This window comes from Cetorhinus maximus, unplaced genomic scaffold (genome assembly GCF_964194155.1).
Source record: "Cetorhinus maximus unplaced genomic scaffold, sCetMax3.hap1.1 HAP1_SCAFFOLD_933, whole genome shotgun sequence".
Lineage (NCBI taxonomy): Eukaryota > Metazoa > Chordata > Chondrichthyes > Lamniformes > Cetorhinidae > Cetorhinus > Cetorhinus maximus.
The window spans coordinates 1-20339 of NW_027596875.1; the positions used below are offsets into that span (position 1 = coordinate 1).

Consider the following 20339-nt stretch of genomic DNA (forward strand, 5'->3'; position numbering starts at 1 on the left):
TAGAGAGAGAGGGAAGGTGAGTAAAGGTGAGAGAGAGAGGAAGGTGAGTAAAGGAGAGAGAGAGAGGGAAGGTGATTAAAGGAGAGAGAGAGAGGGAAGGTGAGTAAAGGATAGAGAGAGAGAGAAGGAAGGTGAGTAAAGGAGAGAGAGAGAGGGAAGGTGAGTAAAGTAGTGAGAGAGAGGGAAGGTGAGTAAAGTAGTGAGAGAGAGGGAAGGTGAGTAAAGTAGTGAGAGGGGGAAGGTGAAAAAAGGAGAGAGTGAATGTGAGTGACGGATAGAGAGAGAGGGAAGTTGAGTAAATGGGAGAGAGAGAGGGAAGGTGAGTAAAGGAGAGAGAGAGGGAAGGTGAGTAAAGGAGAGACAGGGAAGGTGAGTAAAGGAGAGAGAGTGGGAAGGTGAGTAAACGAGAGAGAGAGGGAAGGTGAGTATAGGAGAGAGAGAGAGAGAGGGAAAGTGAGTAAAGGAGAGAGAGAGGAAGGTGAGTAAAGGAGAGAGACAGGGAAGGTGAGTAAAGGAGAGAGAGAGAGGAAGGTGAGTAAAGGAGAGAGAGAGAAGGTGACTAAAGGAGAGAGAGAGGGAAGGTGAGTAAAGGAGAGAGAGAGAGGGGGAAGGTGAATAAAGGAGAGAGAGAGAAGGTGAGTAATGGAGAGAGAGAGAGGGGGAAGGTGAATAAAGGAGAGAGTGAAGGTGAGTGACGGATCGAGAGAGAGGGAAGTTGAGTAAAGGAGAGAGAGAGAGGGAAGGTGAGTAAAGGAGAGAGAGAGGGAAGGTGAGTAAAGGAGAGAGAAAGGGTAGGTGAGTAAAGGAGAGAGAGAGAGTGAAGGTGAGTAACGGAGAGAGAGAGAGAGACGGTGAGTTAAGGAGAGAGAGAGAGAGGGAAGGTGAGTAAAGGAGAGAATGAGGAAGGTGAGTAAAGGAGAGAGAGAGAGAGGGAAGGTGAGTAAAGGAGAGAGAGAGGGAAGGTGAGTAAAGGAGAGAGAGGGAAGGTGAGTAAATGAGAGAGAGAGAGAGAGAGAGAGGGAAGGTGAGTATAGGAGAGAGAGAGAGAGGGAAAGTGAGTAAAGGAGAGAGAGAGAGGGAAGGTGAGTAAAGGAGAGAGAGAGAGGGAAGGTGCGTAAAGGAGAGAGAGAGAGGAAGGTGAGTAAAGGAGAGAGAGAGAGGGAAGGTGAGTAAAGGAGAGAGAGTGAGGGAGGTGAGTAAAGGAGAGAGAGAGGGGAAGGTGAGTAAAGGAGAGAGAGAGAGGGAAGGTGAGTAAAGTAGAGAGAGAGTGGGAAGGTGAGTAAAGGAGAGAGAGAGAGGGAAGGTGAGCATAGGAGAGAGAGAGGGAAGGTGAGTAAATTAGTGAGAGAGATGGAAGGTGAGTAAAGGAGAGAGAGAGCGAAGGTGAGTAAATGAGAGAGAGAGAGAGAGAGAGGGAAGGTGAGTAAAGGAGAGAGAGAGAGGGTAGGCGAGTAAAGGAGAGAGAGAGAGGGAAGGTGAGTAAATGAGAGAGAGAGTGGGAAGGTGAGTAAAGGAGAGAGAGAGAGAGAAGGTGAGTAAAGGAGAGAGAGAGAGAAGGTGAGTAAAGGAGAGAGAGAGGGAAGGTGAGTAAAGGAGAGAGAGAGTGAAGGTGAGTAAAGGAGAGAGAGGGAAGGTGAGTAAAGGAGGGAGAGAGGGAAGGTGAGTAAAGGAGAGAGAGAGGGAAGGTGAGTAAAGTAGTGAGAGAGAGGGAAGGTGAGTAAAGGAGAGAGAGAGCGAAGGTGTGTAAATGAGAGAGAGAGAGGGAAGGTGAGTAAAGGAGAGAGAGAGGGAAGGGAGTAAAGGAGAGAGAGAGAGGGAAGGTGAGTAAAGGAGAGAGAGAGGGAAGGTGAGTAAAGGAGAGAGAGAGAGAGAAGGTGAGTAAAGGAGAGAGAGAGAAGGTGAGTAAAGGAGAGAGAGAGGAAGGTGAGTAAAGGAGAGAGAGAGGAAGGTGAGAAAGGAGAGAGAGAGAGGGAAGGTGAGTGAAGGAGAGAGAGAGTGAAGGTGAGTAAAGGAGAGAGAGGGAAGGTGAGTAAAGGAGGGAGAGAGGGAAGGTGAGTAAAGGAGAGAGAGAGGAAGGTGAGTAAAGGAGAGAGAGAGAGAGAGAGGGAAGGTGAGTAAAGGAGAGAGACAGAGGGAAGTTGAGTAAAGGAGAGAGAGAGGGAAGGTGATTAAAGGAGAGAGAGAGGGATGGTGATTAAAGGAGAGAGAGAGGGAAGGTGAGTAAAGGAGAGGGAGGGAAGGTGAGTAAAGGAGAGAGAGGGAAGGTGTGTAAAGGAGATAGAGAGAGAGGGAAGGTGAGTAAAGGAGAGAGAGAGAGGGAAGGTGAGTAATGGAGAGAGAGAGGGGAAGGTGAGTAAAGGAGAGAGAGGGAAGGTGAGTAATGGAGAGAGGGAAGGTGAGTTAAGAAGAGGGAGAGAGAAGGTGAGTAAAGGAGAGAGAGGGCGGGGAGGTGAGTAAAGGCGAGAGAGGGAAGTTGAGTAAAGGAGATGGAGAGAGAGGGAAGGTGAGTAAAGGAGATAGAGAGAGAGGGAAGGTGAGTAAAGGAGATAGAGGAGAGGGAAGGTGAGTAAAGGAGAGAGAGAGGGAAGGTGAGTAAAGGAGAGAGAGAGGGAAGGTGAGTAAAGGAGAGAGAGGGAAGGTGAGTAAAGGAGAGAGAGAGGGAAGGTGAGTAAAGGAGGGAGAGAGAGGGAAGGTGAGTAAAGGAGAGAGAGAGAGGGAAGGTGAGTAAAGGAGAGAGAGGGAAGGTGAGTAAAGGAGAGAGAGAGGGAATGTGAGTGAAGGAGAGCGAGAGAGAGAGGGAAGGTGAATAAAGGAGGGAGAGAGAGGGAAGGTGAGTAAAGGAGAGAATGAGAGTGGGAAGGTGAGTAAAGGAGAGAGGGAGGGAAGGTGAGTAAAGGAGAGAGGGAGGGAAGGTGAGTAAAGGAGAGAGACGTGAGTAAAGGCGAGAGAGGGAAGGTGAGTAAAGGAGAGAGGGAGGGAAGGTGAGTAAAGGAGAGAGAGAGAGGGTAGGTGAGTAAAGGAGCGAGAGAGCGAAGGTGAGTACTGGAGAGAGAGAGAGGAGTTTTACTCTGTATCTAACCCCGTGCTGTACCTGTCCTGGGAGTGTTTGATGGGGACAGTGTAGAGGGAGCTTTACTCTGTATCCAACCCTGTGCTGTACCTGTCCTGGGAGTGCTTGATGTGGACAGTGTAGAGGGAGTTTTACTCTGTATCTAACCCCGTGCTGTACCTGCCCTGGGAGTGTTTGGTGGGGACAGTGTAGACCATAAGACCATAAGACATCGGAGCAGAAATTAGGCCATTCGGCCCATCGAATCTGCTCCACCATTCAATCATGGCTGATAAGTTTCTCAACCCCATTCTCCCGCCTTCTCCCCATAATCTTTGATCCCCTTACCAATCATGAACCTATCTTTCTCGGTCTTAAATACACTCAATGACCTGGCCTCCACAGCCTTCTGTGGCAATGATTTCCATCGATTCACCACTCTCTGGCTAAAGAAGTTTCTCCTCATCTCTGTTCTAAAAGGTCTTCCCTTTACTCTGAGGCTGTGCCCTCGGGTCCTAGTTTCTCCAACTAATGGAAACATCTTCCCACGTCCACTCTATCCAGACCTTTCAGTATTCTGTAACTTTCAATCAGATTCCCCCTCATCCTTCTAAACTCAATTGAGTATAGACCCAGAGTCCTCAAACTTTCCTCATATGTTAAGCCTTTCATTCCTGGGATCATTCTCGTGAACCTCCTCTGGACCCTCTCCAGGGCCAGCACATCCTTCCTGAGATACGGAACCTAAAATTGCTCACAATATTCTAAATGTGGTCTGACCAGAACCTTATAAAGCCTCAGCAGCACATCCCTGCTTTTATATTCTAGTCCTCTCAAAATAAATGCCAACATTGCATTTGCCTTCCTAACTACCGACTCAACCTGCAAGTTAACCTTAAGAGAATCCTGGACTAGGACTCCCAAGTCCCTTTGCACTCCAGATTTCTCAATTCTCTCCCCTTTTAGAAAATAGTCTATGCCTCTATTCTTCCTACCAAAGTGCATGACCTCACACTTCCCCACGTTGTATTCCATCTGCCACTTCTTTGCCCATTCTCCTAACATGTCCAAATCCTTCTGCAGCCTCCCTGCCTCCTCAATATTACCTGTCCCTTCACCTATCTTTGTATCATCTGCAAACTTAGCCAGGATGCCCTCAGTTCCTTCATCTAGATCATTAATGTATAAAGTGAAAAGTTGTGGTCCCAGCACTGACCCCTGCGGAACTCCACTAGTCATAGGCCGCCATCCTGAGAAGGACCCCCTTATCCCCACTCTCTCCCTCCTGCCAGACAGCCAATCTTCCATCCATGCTAGTACCTTGCCCCTAACACCATGGGCTCTTATCTTACTGAGCAGCCTCCTGTGGCAGCACCTTGTCAAAGGCCTTCTGGAAGTCCAAGTAGATAACATCCATTGGCTCTCCTTTGTCCAACCTACTCGTTACCTCCTCAAAGAATTCGAACAGATTTGTCAGGCATGACCTCCCTTGATGAAACCATGCTGACTTTGCCCGATTTTACCATGCACTCCCAAGTATTCTGAAATCTCATCCTTAATAATGGACTCTAAAATCTTACCAACGACCGAGGTCAGGCTAATTGGCCTGTAATTTCCCATCTTTTGCCTCAATCCCTTCTTAAACAGGGGGGTTACATTAGCGATTTTCCAGTCCTCTGGGACCCTCCCTGACTCCAGTGATTCCTGAAAGATCACCACTAACGCCTCTACTATCTCTTCAGCTATCTCCTTCAGAACTCTGGGGTGTCATCCATCTGGTCCAGGTGATTTATCCACCTTCAGACCTTTCAGTTTTCCTAGCACCTTCTTCTTGGTAATGGCCACCATACTTACCTCGGCCCCCCAACTCTCTTGAACTTTGGGGATGTTACTCATGTCTTCCACCGTGAAGACTGACGCAAAGTACCTATTCAGTTCCTCCGCCATTTCTTTGTTCCCCACTACTACTTCTCCAGCGTCATTTTCCAGCGGCCCAATGTCCACTTTTGCCTCTCTCTTACCCTTTATATACCTAAAAAAACTCTTGCAATCTTCTTTTATATTACTGGCTAGTTTACCCTCATATTTAACCTTCTCCCTCCTTATTTCTTTTTTAGTTGTTCTCTGTTGGTCTTTGTAGGCTTCCCAATCCCCTGGTTTCCCACTGCTCTTCACCGCATTGTATGCTTTCTCTTTAGCTTCTATGCTGTCCCTGACTTCCCTTGTCAGCCATGGTTGCCTCGTCCTCCCTTTCGTCTGCTTCTTCTTCCTAGGGATGAATTTTTGCTGTGTCTCCCAAATTACTCCCAGAAACTCCTGCCATTGCTGTTCCACTGTCTTTCCTGCTAGGCTCATCTCCCAGTCAATTCTGGCCAGCTCCTCCCTCATGCCTCTGTACTTGCCTTTATTCAACTGTAATACCGTTACATCTGATTCCAGCTTTTTCCTCTCAAATTGCAGGGTAAATTCTATCATATTATGGACACTTCCTCCTAAGGGTTCCTTCACCTTAAGCTCCCTGATCAAATCTGCCTCATTACACATCACTAAATCTAGAATTGCCTGTTCCCTAGTGGGCTCCACCACAAGCTGCTCCAAAAAGCCATCTCGTAGACATTCCACAAATTCCTTTTCTTGGGATCCACTACCAACCTGCTTTTCCCAGTCTACCTGCTTTTTGAAATCCCCCATGATCACTGTAACCTTGCCTTTCTTACACACCTTTTCTATCTCCTGATGTATCTTGTGCCCCACATCCTGAATACTGTTCGGACGCCTGTACATAACTCCCATTTATGGTTTTTTTACCTTTGCGGTTGCTCAACTCTGCCCACACAGATTCTACATCATCTGACCCTACGTCATTTCTTGCTATCGATTTAATTTCATTTCTTACTAACAAAGCAACCCCACCCCCTTTGCCAACCTGCCTATCTTTTCGATAGGATGTATATCCTTGGATATTTAGCTCCCAGTCCTGATCCCCTTGCAGCCATGTCTCCGTAATGCCCACCACATCATACCTGCCAATTACAATTTGCGCCACAAGCTCATTGACCTTATTTCGTATACTGCGTGCATTCAGATACATCTTCAGTCCTGTATTTCCCGTCCCCTTTCTCATTGACGTCCCTTTATCTAATGTGCTTGAAGTTAGTTCTCCTGGGCTCTCCTTTCTTTTCAGTTTTTTCATAATTTTCCCTGAAGTTGAATCCACCCCCCCACACACTAACCTGCTGCTTTGTTTCCCATTAGTCATACTTCTTGGAGTTTTACCCTTCCCTCCCCCACCCCCCCACCCCACTTTCTAGTTTAAAGTCCTGTTGACCACCCTATTTACCCTTTTCGCTAGAACATTGGTCGCAGATCGGTTCAGGTGCAGACTGTCCCAACGGTACAGATCCCTCCTGTTCCAATACTGATGCCAATGCCCCACGAAATGGAACCCCTCTTTCCCCCACCACTCCTTTAGCCACGTGTTTACTTCCCTTATTCTCGTGTCCCTATGCCAATTTGCACGTGGCTCGGGTAGTAATCCGGAGATTATAACCCTTGAGGTCCTGTTCTTTAATTTAGTCCCTAGGTCCTGATAATCCCCAAACAGGTCCTCTTTCCTATGTTTCCTCTTATCTATGTTATTTGTCCCGACGTGGACCACAACAACTGGATCCTCCCCCTCCCTCTTCAATATCCTTTCAAGCCGGTCAGAGATGTCCCTCACCCTGGCACGAGACAGGCAATATACCATGCGGGACTCTCGATCCTGCTTTCAAAGGATGCTATCAATTCCCCTAATTATAGAATCCCCTACAACTACCACTTGTCTTTTTGCTCCCCCCTTTTGAATGGCCTCCTGTGCCACAGTGCCGTGGTCAGCTGGCTCATCCTCCCTACAGCCCTCTTTCTCATCCACACAGGGAGCAAGTACCTCGTACCTGTTGGACAAGGTCAAGAGCTGAGGCTCCTCTGTTCCTGAACACAGGAGCCCTCTATCTGCCTCACTTGCAGTCACACCCTGCTGACCTTGACCACTGACCGAACTTGAGGTACTTAATCTACCGGGTGTGACCGCCTCCTGAAACAAAGCCTCCAGGTAACTCTCCCCCTCCCGGATGTGCCGCAGCGTCCAGAGCTCGGACTCCAGCTCATCAATTCTGAGCCGGAATTCCTCCAGCAACCAGCATTTGCTGCAGATGTGGTCACTGCGGCTCGCAATGGGATCTGCCAGCTCCCACATCATACAGCTACAGCACATCACCTGCCCAGCCATCTCCACTTAGATAATTCATTTATTAATTAGCTTGCAGTTTTTTTTTTTCAAATTTGGTGCAGATTTCCTACCAACCAATCAGGTCACAGTTTTCCTGTGACTTCACTTTTTCAGTTTTGGCTTCAGTTATTCTGTACCCCGAGGTCACCGCTCCGGTGCTCCTCTCTCCGAGTCTGCTCCCTGGAGACAAGGTCACGAATCCCCGAGGTAAGATAGATTTATACTCACCGCTCTGGTGCTCCTCCCTCCGAGTCTGCTCCCTAGAGACAAGGCCGCAAATCCCCGAGGTAAGCTAGATTTATACTCACCGCTCCAGTGCTCCTCCCTCCGAGTCTGCTCCGTAGAGACAAGGCCGCAAATCCCCGAGGTAAGCTAGATTTATACTCACCGCTCCGGTGCTCCTCCCTCCAAGTCTGCTCCCTAGAGACAAGGCCGCGAATCCCCGAGGTAAGCTAGATTTATACTCACCGCTCCGGTGCTCCTCCCTCAGAGTCTGCTCCCTAGAGACAAGGCCGCGAATCCCCGAGGTAAGCTAGATTTATACTTACTGCTCCGGTGCTCCTCCCTCCGAGTCTGCTCCCAGGATTTACTCACCAATCAGCTGCTTTTTCTTTAAAATCGACTTTCAGAAGGCAGGTCTGGTGCTCTCCTGAAGGCACTGCCTCTTCCTCTCTATTTTTTTAGGTTTGAGGAGGAGGGAAGGATGGAAACACAACAGCAATGTAATGTTTGGGGCTATTCCATTCTTTAACAGTGGGTCCTCCTCAATTCCCTCCTGAGTCGCGGTGGCTGCGATGACTTCTCCCAGAATGCTTCAGTCACTTCTCACCAGTGCCCTCTGTTGGATCTGTGCTGTTCCTGTCCTGGGAGTGTTTGATGGGGACAGTGTAGAGGGAGCTTTATTCTGTATCTAACCCGGTGCTGTACCTGTCCTGGGAGTGTTTGATGGGGACAGTGTAGAGGGAGCTTTACTCTGTATCTAACCCCGTGCTGTACCTGTCCTGGGAGTGTTTGATGGGGACAGTGTAGAGGGAGCTTTACTCTGTATCTAACCCGGTGCTGTACCTGCCCTGGGAGTGTTTGATGGGGACAGTGTAGAGGGAGCTTTACTCTGTATCTAACCCCGTGCTGTAACTGTCCTGGGAGTGTTTGATGGGGACGGTGTTGATGGTATTTATTTTGGTTCTCAGTCTGTGTCGGACGTTGCCGGGATGGATGATTCCGTGGAGAGCAGCGAGGCGCTGAGAGGAGCTGTTTGTGGGCGCGACGTGGTTGCAGTGGGGGAAGCGCCGGAGAGGCGCCATCAGTGCCCGCTGTGCCTGAAGCTCTTCACCAAGTCGTCGTCGCTGACGGACCACCGGCGCACGCACACTGGCGAGAAGCCGCACCAGTGCCTGTCATGCGGTAAGAGCTTCTGCAAGTCCTCGCAGCTCCTGGTGCACCGGCGCAGCCACAGCCAGGAGAGGCCATTCGCCTGCGGTGAGTGCGAGAGCCGTTTCACCAACTCCACCGACCTTCTGAGGCACCGGCGGCTGCACAGCGGCGAGAAACCCTTCACCTGCGCCGAGTGCGGCAAAGATTTCACCAAATCCTCCCACCTGTCGGCTCACCGGCGAATCCACACCGGCGAGAAGCCCTTCCTGTGCTCGGTGTGCGCCAAGGCCTTCACCTACTCGTCCAGCCTGATCAAACACCTGCGGGTGCACACCGGGGAACGGCCGTTCTGCTGTCCCGATTGCGGCAAAGCCTTCACCCAGTCCTCCTACCTGACCGTCCACCGCCGCATCCACGCCGCCGACAAGCCCTTCAAGTGTGGGGACTGCGCCAAGGCCTTCACCAACTCAACCGAGCTCCTGCGGCACCAGCGGAACCACACCGGCGAACGGCCCTTCGCCTGTCCGTACTGCAGCAAGGCCTTCACCCGCTCCTCCTGCTTGACCGTGCACTGCCGCATCCACACCGGCGAGAGGCCCTTCCAGTGCCTGCGGTGTGACAAGGCCTTCACCCAGTCTGCCCACCTCGCCAACCACCAGCTCGCCCACTTTGGGCAGAGTCCCTACCCACTGCAGTGCCTGGGCGGAGACTAGAGACCCTCCGTCCCCTCCCCCTCCCTCATCCTCCTCACTTCCCCCTCCCTCCCCCTCATCCCCCTCCCCACCCCTCCCCTCCCCTTATCCTCCTCATCTCTCCCCTCCTTCCCACCTCCCGCCCATCTCCCCTCCCCTTCAAGCCCCTCCCCTCCCCCTCATCCTCATTCTCCTCACCTCTCCCCCTCCCCTCATCCCCATTCCCCTCCCCCTCATCCTGCTCGCCTCCTCCCCTCCCCCTCCCCCTCATCCCTTCCCCTCCCCTCATCCTCCTCGCCTCTCCTCATCCCCCCTCCCCCTCATCCTCTTCACCTCCCCCTCCTCCCCTCTCCCTCATTCCCACCCATCTCCCCTCCCCCTCATCCTCCTCGCCTCCCCCTCATTCTCCTCACCTCAGCCCTTCCCCTCCCCCTCAACCCCTCCCCATTATCCTCCTCGCCTCTTCCCCCAACCCCCTCATCCTCCTCACTGCTCCAACCTCCCCTCCTCATCGCCCTCTCCTCGCCCCCTCCCCTCCTCCTCATCGCCCTCTCCTCGCCCCCTCCCCTCCTCCTCATCGCCCACTCCTCTCCCCTCCCCTCCTCCTCATCGCCCTCTCCTCTCCCCTCCCCTCCTCCTCATCGCCCTCTCCTCTCCCCCTCCCCTCCTCCTCATCGACCTCTCCTCTCCCCATCCCCTCCTCCTCATCGCCCTCTCCTCTCCCCCTCCGCTCCTCCTCATCGCCCTCTCCTCATCGCCCTCTCCTCTCCTCATCGCCCTCTCCTCATCGCCCTCTCCTCTCCTCATCGCCCTCTCCTCTCCTCATCGCCCTCTCCTCTCCTCATCGCCCTCTCCTCTCCTCATCGCCCTCACCTCTCCTCATCGCCCTCTCCTCTCCTCATCGCCCTCCCCTCCTCATCGCCCTCCCCTCCTCCTCATCGCCCTCTCCTCTCCTCATCGCCCTCTCCTCTCCCCCTCACCTCATCCTCATCGCCCTCTCCTCTCCCCCTCACCTCATCCTCATCGCCCTCTCCTCTCCCCCTCCCCGCCCTCTCCTCTCCCCCTCCCCGCCCTCTCCTCTCCCCACCCCCCTCCCTTCTCTGGATTTAATTGTTCACTCTCTGTTCACTCTTCACGCTCCTGCCTCTCTCACTCCGTCTGTCCTCACCCCTTTCCCTCCCTCTCTTTTCCCTCCCACCTCTTCCTTCTCCCCCTCCCCTCCCTCCCTCCCTCCCTCTCCCTGTCAATGTTCCCCCTTCGAGTATTTATCCGATTTCCCCTTTTTGAAAATGCCGATTGAATCTGCTTCCGCCGCCCTTTCGGGCAGCGCCTTCCAGATCACAACAACTCGCTGTGTTTAAAACTAAATCTTTCCCCATCTCCACCACCCCCCCCTCCCCACCCCCACCCAACCCCCATCTCCACCCCCACCCCCCCCACCCCCACCAACCCCGTCCCCCTCTGGTTCTTTCCCCCCGATCGCCCTCAATCTGTGTCCCCCTCTGGTTCCCGACCCTCCTGCCACCGGGAACAGTTTCTCCTCATTGACCCCCCTCCCCCATCGCAGACCCTTCCCGATTCCGAACGCCTCAATTCAATCTCCCCCTTAACCTTCTCCGCTCCGAGGAGAACGAGGACCCCCGGCTCCTCCCGGTCTCTCTCTCTCTCTCTCTCTCCGCGCGGTCTGAAGTTCCTCCCCTTCCCCCCCGGGGTGGGGTGGGGGAACAGTTCCTGGAAATCTCCTCCGCACCCCCTCTCTCTCTCCGAGGAATTCCTGAAACCCCGGTGACCGGAAAGGGAGACAACAGTCTGGTTCAGGCCGAGATGCCGGAGAGAAAGAGATGGTCGGGAGGGAGGAGAGAGCTTGACCTTCCTAAAGTGTGCGGTGCCCAGAACTGGACAGGGTCCTCCAGCAGCGAACTGTACTCTGTCTAATAATAAAGTCAAGGATCCTGTCTACTTCATTAAGATCTCTCCCAGTTTCTCCTGTGACCTTTGATGATGTTGGAGCGAGTGAAAGATGTGGAAAGCACACAGCAGCAAACGGGAAACTCTCAGCCACTGGAACACAGGAGTTAGAAGCAGGAGTGGGCCAATCGGCCCCTCGAGCCTGCTACCCCCATTCGATAAGATCGTGGCTGATCCGATTGTGGTCTCAGCTCCGCTCTCCTGTTTGTCTCTCCATACCCCTCGCCTCCCCCTGTCGATCAGAAACCTGTCTACCTCAGCCTCGAATATATTCAACGCCCCGGCCCCCACTGCGCTATGAGGGGGGGGAGAGAATTCCACAGACTGACCACCCTCGGAGAGAAGAAATTCCTCCTCATCTCCGTCTTCAATGGGAGACCCCTCATTCTGAAACTGTGTCTCCCCCTCCCCCTCGTTCTAGATTCCCCCATGAGGGGGGTAAACATCCCCTCAGCCTCCACCCTGTCCTCCCTCAGGATCTTATCTGTTTCAATAAGATCACCTCTCATTCTTCTAAACTCCAATGGGTACAGGGCCCAACCTGCTCAACCTTTCCTCATCAGACAAATCCCCCTTCATCCCGGGAATCAGCCCAGTGAACCTTCTCCGAACGGCCTCCAATATGAGTCTGTCCCTCCTTGAGTCAGGAGACCAAAACTGTCCACAGTGTTCCAGGTGCGGACTCCCCAGTGCCCTGTACACTTGGAGCAAGACTTCCCGGCTTTTATACTCCATCCCCCTCGCAATAAGGGCCATTTGCCTCCCGAATCACTTGCTGTCGTCACTCTGTACACACTCAAGTCAGCAGTCAGGAACTAGATTAGGGAGCGTAGCACGGAGATCAAGCAAAGATATACCAGAGACTCGAACAGCAAAAGACATCAAGCAACCAGTAAGAAGGCGGCTGTGGATCAGGGGCAGAAGCTTGTGGTTAGAGAATCCAGATTTACACTCTCACCGGTGCCAGTACTGAGGGAGTGCTGCACTGTCGGAGGGAGATGTATATACTCTAGGATTTGAGCTCCATAATCCAGGCCGACACTCCCCCCGGTGCCAGTACTGAGGGAGTGCTGCACTGTCGGAGGGAGATGTATATACTCTAGGATTTGAGCTCCATAATCCAGGCCGACACTCCCCCCGGTGCCAGTACTGAGGGAGTGCTGCACTGTTGGAGGGAGATGTATAAAGTCTAGGATTTGAGCTCCATAATCCAGGCCGACACTCCCCCCGGTGCCAGTACTGAGGGAGTGCTGCACTGTCGGAGGGAGATGTATATACTCTAGGATTTGAGCTCCATAATCCAGGCCGACACTCCCCCGGTGGCAGTACTGAAGGAGTGCTGCACTGTCGGAGACGATGTCCCACCTTCACATTGAGAATACCCTCCACCATGTTGTGTGGCACTATCACCGTGCTAAATGGGATAGATTTCAAACAGATCTAGCAGCTCAGGGCTGGGCATCCATGAGGCGCTGTGGGGCAGCAGCAGAATTGTACTCGAACACAATCTCTAACTTCACGGCCTGGCATATCCCCCACTCTACCATTACCATCAAGCCAGGGGATCAACCCTGGTTCAGTGAAGAGTGCAGGAGGGCATGCCAGGAGCAGCACCAGGCATGCCTAAAGATGAGGTGTCAACCTGGTGAAGCTATAAAGCAGGACTATTTGTGTGCCTAACAGCATAAGCAGCAAGTGATAGACAGGGCTAAGCAATCCCACAACCAACGGATTAGATCTAAGCTCTGCAGTCCTACCACATCCAGTCATGAATGGTGGTGGACAATTAAACAACTCACTGGAAGAGGAGGCTCCACAAATATCCCCATCCTCAATGATGGAGGAGCCCAGCACATCAGTGCAAAAGATAAGGCTGAAGCATTTGCTACAATCTTCAGCCAGAAGCACCAAGTGGATGATCCATCTCGGCCTCCTCCGGAGGTCCCCAGCATCACAGATGCCAGTCTTCAGCCAATTCAATTCACTCCGGCTGAGGGTACTGGATACTGCAAAGGCTATGGGCCCAGACAATATTCCAGCAATAGTACTGACGACTTGTGCTCCAGAACTTGCTGTGCCCCTAGCCAAGCTGCTCCAGTACAGTTACAACACTGGCATCTACCCGGCTATGTGGAAAATTGCCCCAGGTATGTCCTGTACACAAAAAGCAGGACAAATCGAACCCGGCCAATTACCGCCCCATCAGTCCACTCTCAACCATCAGGAAAGTAATGGAAGGGGTCACTGGGTTCTGCCAGGGTCACTCAGCTCCTTACCTCATTACAGCCTTGATTCAAACATGGACAAAAGAGCTGAACTCCTGAGGTGAGGTGAGAGTGACTGCCCTTGACATCAAGGCTGCATTTGACCGAGTGTGGCATCAAGGAGCCCTAGCAAAACTGGAGTCAATGGGAATCAGGGGGAAAACTCTCCACTGGTTGGAGTCATACCTAGCACAAAGGAAGATGGTTGTGGTTGTTGGAGGTCAGTCATCTCAGCTGCAGGCCATCACTGCAGGAGTTCCTCAGGGTAGTGTCCTCGGCCCAACCATCTTCAGCTGCTTCAACAATGACCTTCCTTCAATCATAAGGTCAGAAGTGGGGATGTTCACTGATGATTGCACAATGTTCAGCACCATTCACTTGACAAGTGGCAAGTAACATTCGCGCCACACAAGTGTCAGGCAATGACCATCTCCAACAAGAGAGAATCTAACCATCGCCCCTTGATGTTCAACGGCATTACCCTCACTGAATCCCCCACTATCAACATCCTGGGGGTTACCATTGACCAGAAACTGAACCGAACTATCCATATAAATACTGTGGCTACAAGTGCAGGTTAGAGGCTGGGAATCCTGTTCACCTCCTGACTTCCCAAAGCCTGTCCACCATCTACAAGGCACAAGTCAGGAGTGTGATGGAATACTCTCCACTTGCCTGGGTGAATGCAGCTCCCACAACACTCAAGAAGCTCAACACGGTACAGGACAAAGCAGCCCCGCTTGATCAGCACCCCATCCACAAACATTCACTCCCTCCACCACCAACGCACAGTAGCAGCAGTGTGTGTACCATCTACAAGATGCACTGCAGGAATTCACCAAGGCTCCTTCGACAGCACCTTCCCAACCCACGACCACTACCATCTAGAAGGACAAGGGCAGCAGGTAGTTGGGAACATCACCACCTGGAAGTTCCCTTCCAAGCCATTCACCATCCTGACTTGGAAATATATCAGCCATTCCTTCACTGTCGCTGGGTCAAAATCCCGGAACTCCCTCCCTAACAGTGCCGTGGGTGTACCTACACCACACAGACAAAATCCCGGAACTCCCTCCCTAACAGCGCCGTGGGTGTACCTACACCACATGGACTGCATCAGTTCAAGAAGGCAGCTCACCACCACCTTCTCAAGGGCAATTGGGGATGGGCAATAAATGCAGAACCAGCCAGTGAAGCCCATGTCCCGTGAATGAATAAAATTATAGCATACTCCAGGACTTGCGCTCCATAATCCAGGCCGACAGTCACCCAGAGCCAAGACGGAGGGAGTGCTGAACTGTCAGAGGGTCAGTACTGAGGGAGTGCTGAACTGTCAGAGCATCAGTACTAAGGGAGTGCTGCACTATCAGAGGGTCAGTACTGAGGGAGTGCTGCACTGTCGGAGGGTCAGTACTGAGGGAGTGCTGCACTGTCGGAGGGTCAGTACTGAGGGAGTGCTGCACTGTCGGAGAGTCAGTACTGAGGGAGTGCTACACTGTCAGAGGGTCAGTACTGAGGGAGTGCTGCACTGTCAGAGGGTCAGTACTGAGGGAGTGCTGCACTGTCAGAAGGTCAGTACTGAGGGAGTGCCGCACTGTCGGAGAGTCAGTACTGAGGGAGTGCCGCACTGTCGGAGGGTCAGTCCTGAGGGAGTGCCGCACTGTCGGAGGGTCAGTCCTGAGGGAGTGCCGCACCGTCGGAGGGTCAGTCCTGAGGGAGTGCCGCACTGTCGGAGGGTCAGTCCTGAGGGAGTGCCGCACTGTCGGAGGGTCAGTACTGAGGGAGTGCTGCACTGTCGGAGGGTCAGTACTGAGGGAGTGCCGCACTGTCAGAGGGTCAGTACTGAGGGAGTGCTGCACTGTCAGAGGGTCAGTACTGAGGGAGTGCCGCACTGTCAGAGGGTCAGTACTGAGGGAGTGCTGCACTGTCAGAGGGTCAGTACTGAGGGAGTGCTGCACTGTCAGTGGGTCAGTACTGAGGGAGTGATGCACTGACGAGGGGGTCAGTACCGAGGGAGTGCTGCACTGTTGGATGTGCTGTTGAACCCAGGTCTTACCTGCCTGCCTGATTGGATGTGCATGATCCCGTGGCCACTTTTGGACAAAGAGCGGGCGGGGGGGGGGTAGATCCGGTCTAGTGACCCAGGCCCCGATATTTGTCCTAGAAATAACCTGAGCAATAAAGATGATCTGAGTATCTATCACATTACTGCTTGTGGGATCTGGAGCTGCAAAAATTTGCTGCTGTTTTGCCGATGTGTTTAACTTTTTCAACCTTCATCAACTTGTCCTGCAAACATATCTCAGAATGTGAAACAAAAAATATAGGAGCAGGGGGAGGCCATTCGGCCCATCGAGCCTGCTCCACCATTCAATATGATCATGGCTGATCTTGGGCTTCAACTCTGCTGTCCCGCCCATTCCCCATAATCCCTCAATTCCCCGAGACCCCAGAAATCTGTCCATCCCGGCCTTAAGTGTCCTCAACGATGGAGTGTCCACAACCCCCTGGGGGAGAGAATTCCAGAGATTCACAACCCTCTGAGTGAAGAAATTTCTCTCCGTCTCAGTCCGAAATGATCAGCCCCTTATCCTGAGACTGTGCCCCCCGTGTTTTAGATTCTCCCGACCAGCGTAAACTATCTCTCTGTGCCCACCCTGTCCAACCCCTTCCGAATTTTGTCGGTTTCAGTGAGATCACCTCTCATTCTTCTAAGCTCCAGAGAATATAAACCCAATTTACTCAGCCTCTCACCATACAGGAAAGCCCCCTCACCCCAGGGACCAATCTCGTGTTCCTTCACTGTACCGTCTCCAATACAAATATATCCTTCCTTAAATGTGGAGACCAAAGCTGCACACGGTATTCCAGATGTGGTCTCACCAAAACCCTGTACAATTGTAGCAAGACTTCTTTATAGTTATACCCCAATCCCCTTTCAATAAACACACCATTTACCTTCCTAATCGCTTGCTGCACCTCCATGCTAACTTTCCGTGTTCCCTGTATGAGCAGATCCAAGTCTCTTTGGACATCAACACTTACAAATTCCACACCTTTTAAAAAAATTCTAGTTTAACATTCTTACAACCAAAGTGAATAACTTCACACTTCCCCACATTATACTTCATCAGCCATCTCACCTAGCCTGTCTACATCTCAGCTGTCTCTTTGTATCCTCCTCACAGCTTATCTTCCCACCTAGCTTTGTAAATAGCTGAGGCGCCAGCACTGATCCTTGGGGCACCCCACTATTCACTGCCTGCCAACTTGAAAATACCCCATTTATGCCCATCCTCTGCTTTCTGTCTGTTAACCAATCCTCTATCCATGTTAATGTATTATCACAACTCCACGAGCCCTTAGATAATAGCAGATAATAGCAAAATACAGCGGATGCTGGAAATCTGAAATAAAAACAGAAAATGCTGGAAAAGCTCAACAGGTCTGACAGCTTCTGTGGAAAGAGAAGCAGAGTTGACGTTTTGAATCCGACCCTTCTTCGGAACTCTGAACAACATGAACAAGTCATCATGATTATACGAAAAGAAAATAAGTGACAAATCGAAGAAGGGTCACAGGGACTCGAAACATTCCAGCATTTTCTGTTTTTATTCCACGAGCCCTTATCTTGTCTTTTAACCTTTTGTGTGACACCTTATCGAAAGCCTTTTGGAAAGCCAGATATACATCTACTGGTTCCCCTTTATCGACTCTACTAATTATGTCCTCAAAAAACTCTAATAAATTTGTCAAACACGATTTCCTTTTCGTAAAATCCTGAAGACTTGTTCATATTGTTAAGACTTCCTTAATAATAGATTCCTGCAAAAATGACTGATATGAGGCTAACTGGCTAATCGTTCACTGTTTTTTCTCTCCCTCCTTTCTTAAAAAGCAGTGTAACATTATCTAACTTCCAATCTGATAGAACCGTTCCTGAATCTAAGGAATTTTGAAAAATTGTAGCCAGCGCATCCACTATCCCTGCAGTAAAAGGAAGTGAACTTTTATAAGAATCTGATTCAGCCTCAGCTGGAGTATTGCATCCAGTTCTGGGCCCTGCAATTTAGGAAGGATGTGAAGGCATTGGAGAGAGTGCAGAAAAGATTGACGAGAATGGCTCCAGGGATGAGGAACTTCAGTTCACGTGGATAGATTGGAGAAGTTGGGATTGTTTTCCTTGGGCAAGAGGTCGAGAGGAGATTTGATGGGTGTGTGCAAAATCATGAATGGTCAGGAGAGAGTAGAGAGGGAGAAACTGTTCCCATTGGCGGAAGGATGGAGAACTAGAGGGGACACAGATTTAAGGGGATTGGGAAAAGAAGCAATGGAGACATGAGGAGAAACTTTTTCACCCAGCGAGTGGTTCAGATCTGGAACGCACTGTCTGAGAGTGTGGGGGAGACAGGGTCAATCGAGTGGTTAGGGTCTGGAACGCACTGTCTGAGAGGGTGGGGGAGACAGGGTCAATCGAGTGGTTAGGATTTGGAATGCTCTGTCTGAGAGTGTGGGGGAGACAGGGTCAATCGAGTGGTTAGGATCTGGAACGCACTGTCTGAGAGTGTAGGGGAGACAGGGTCAATCGAGTGGTTAGGATCGGGAACGCACTGCCTGAGAGTGTGGGGAAGGAGAGTTTGTAGAATCACAAATTGTGACAGTGCAGAATGAGGCCATTCAGCCCATCATGTCTGCACTGGCTCTCCGAATGAAAAATTCACCCAGTGCCTTCTCCATGTAACCCTGTGCATTCTTCCTATTCAGATAATAATCCAAATCCCCCTTGGGTGCCCCTCTGCGCCAGTGGGTGGAGGGCACTCGCACCTGCACATGGCAGTTCCGCCTGGTGAGGAGGCCCAGCCTATTCCAACATGCTCTGCATTCTGGGTACACACATCTGCCATTGACCACAGGCGGCTCATTCCCAGACCTGGGAACGCTCCCCACGCCCGACCTCCCGAACTCTCCCAATACCTGGGAAAACCCCCCAACAAATACAACAGCCGCACGTCCAGCAGCATTAACTCCTGAACTCTCCCGAGTCGCAGAGGTGGGTGTGAGGTCAAACTCACCGTGAGACGGAGAGTGATACTCAGGTTGGGGGGCCAGAGGCTAATTCAAAGAGGGATGTCTTAAAGAGTGTCTGAAAGGAAGAGAGAGGCGGGGAGGCTTAGGGAGGGAATTTCCGAGCTCAGTGCCCCTGTCCCCCAGGCGGCTGAAGGCCTGGCTGCCAATGGCGGAGCGATGGGAATCGGGGGATGCTCGAGAGGCCGGAATCGGAGGAGCACAGAGATCACGGAGTGTTTTAGGAGGCGCTGTTAGGGAGGGAGTTCCGGGATTTTGTACGTGTGGTGTAGGTACACCCACGGCGCTGTTAGGGAGGGAGTTCCAGGATTTTGTCCGTTTGGTGTAGGTACACCCACGGCGCTGTTGGGGAGGGAGTTCCAGGATTTTGTCCATGTGGTGTAGATACACCCATGTCGCTGTTAGGGAGGGAGTTCCAGGATTTTGTCCATGCAATGTAGGTACACCCATGGCACTGTTAGGGAGGGAGTTCCAGGATTTTGTCCGTGCGGTGTAGGTACACCCACAGCGCTGTTAGGGAGGGAGTTCCAGGATTTTGACCCAGCGACAGTGAAAGAATGGCCGATATAATTCCAAGTCAGGATGGTGAGTGGCTTGGAGAGGAACTTCCAGGTGGTGATGTTCCCATGTGTCTGCTGCCCTTGTCCTTCTAGATGGTAGTGGTCGTGGGTTTGGAAGGTGCTGTCGAAGGAGCCTTGGTGAATTCCTGCAGTGCATCTTGTAGACGGTACACACAGTGCTGCTACTGTGCATCGTTGCTGGAGGGAGTGAATGTTTGTGGATGGGGTGCTGATCAAGCGGGGCTGCTTTGTCCTGGATGGTGTCGAGCTTCTTGAGTGTTGTGGGAGCTGCACTCATCCAGGCAAGTGGGGAGTATTCCATCACACTCCTGACTTGTGCCTTGTAGATGGTGGACAGGCTTTGGGGAGTCAGTAGGTGAGTTACTCATCACACGATTCCCAGCCTCTGACCTGCTCTTAGGGCCACAGTATTTATATGGCTGGTCCAGTTCAGTTTCTGGTCAATGGTAACCCTGAGGATACTGATAGTGGGGGATTCAGTGATGATAATGCCATTGAACATCAAGGGGTGATAGTTAGATTCTCTCTTGTTGGAGATGGTCATTGCCTGACACTTGTGTGGCAAGAATGTTACTTGCCACTTGTCAGCCCAAGTCTGGATATTGTCCAGATCTTGCTGCATTTGTAAACAGGATATACCTGGACAATTTTCCATATAGCCGGATAGGTGCCAGTGTTGTAGCTGTACTGGAACAGCTTGGCTAAGGGTGCGGCAAGTTCTGGAGCACAAGTCTTCAGTATTATTGCTGGAATATTGTCAGGGCCCATAGACTTTGCAGTATCCAGTGCCTTCAGATGTTTCTTGATATCACATGGAGTGAATCGATTTGGCTGAAGACTGGCACCTGTGATGCTGGGGACCTCCAGAGGAGGCTGAGATGGATCATCCACTTGGCATTTCTGGCTGAAGATTGTAGCAAATGCTTCAGCCTTATCTTTTGCACTGATGTGCTGGGCTCCTCCATCATTGAGGATGGGGATATTTGTGGACACTCCTCCTCCAGTGTGTTGTTTAATTGTCCACCACCATTCATGACTGGATGTGACAGGACTGCA

The 20339-nt window shown here is 51.7% G+C and overlaps 1 protein-coding gene and 1 long non-coding RNA gene across 3 annotated transcripts; both read left to right on the forward strand.

The window, feature by feature from the left end:
* The first annotated feature begins 911 nt into the window (after nt 1–911).
* Nucleotides 912–2760, forward strand: LOC144675286 (uncharacterized). Of its 2 annotated transcripts, none has more exons than XR_013574915.1 (5): nt 912–986; nt 2002–2025; nt 2217–2264; nt 2350–2395; nt 2589–2760. It is a non-coding gene; the product is annotated as an uncharacterized LOC144675286 (long non-coding RNA). The 2 variants fall into 2 exon arrangements; XR_013574916.1 differs by having other exon boundaries at nt 2350–2373; nt 2615–2760.
* A 5753-nt stretch (nt 2761–8513) lies between these two features.
* LOC144675287 (uncharacterized) lies at nt 8514–9424 on the forward strand. The gene has a single exon (XM_078536147.1). It carries the CDS (start codon nt 8531–8533, stop codon nt 9404–9406), a length of 876 nt encoding a protein of 291 aa, XP_078392273.1. The 5' UTR covers nt 8514–8530; the 3' UTR covers nt 9407–9424.
* Nucleotides 9425–20339: the final 10915 nt, after the last annotated feature.

Bases quoted from the DNA above. Each gene is read 5' to 3' on its own strand.
- LOC144675287 (XM_078536147.1), top strand. From the start codon at position 8,531: ATGGATGATTCCGTGGAGAGCAGCGAGGCGCTGAGAGGAGCTGTTTGT.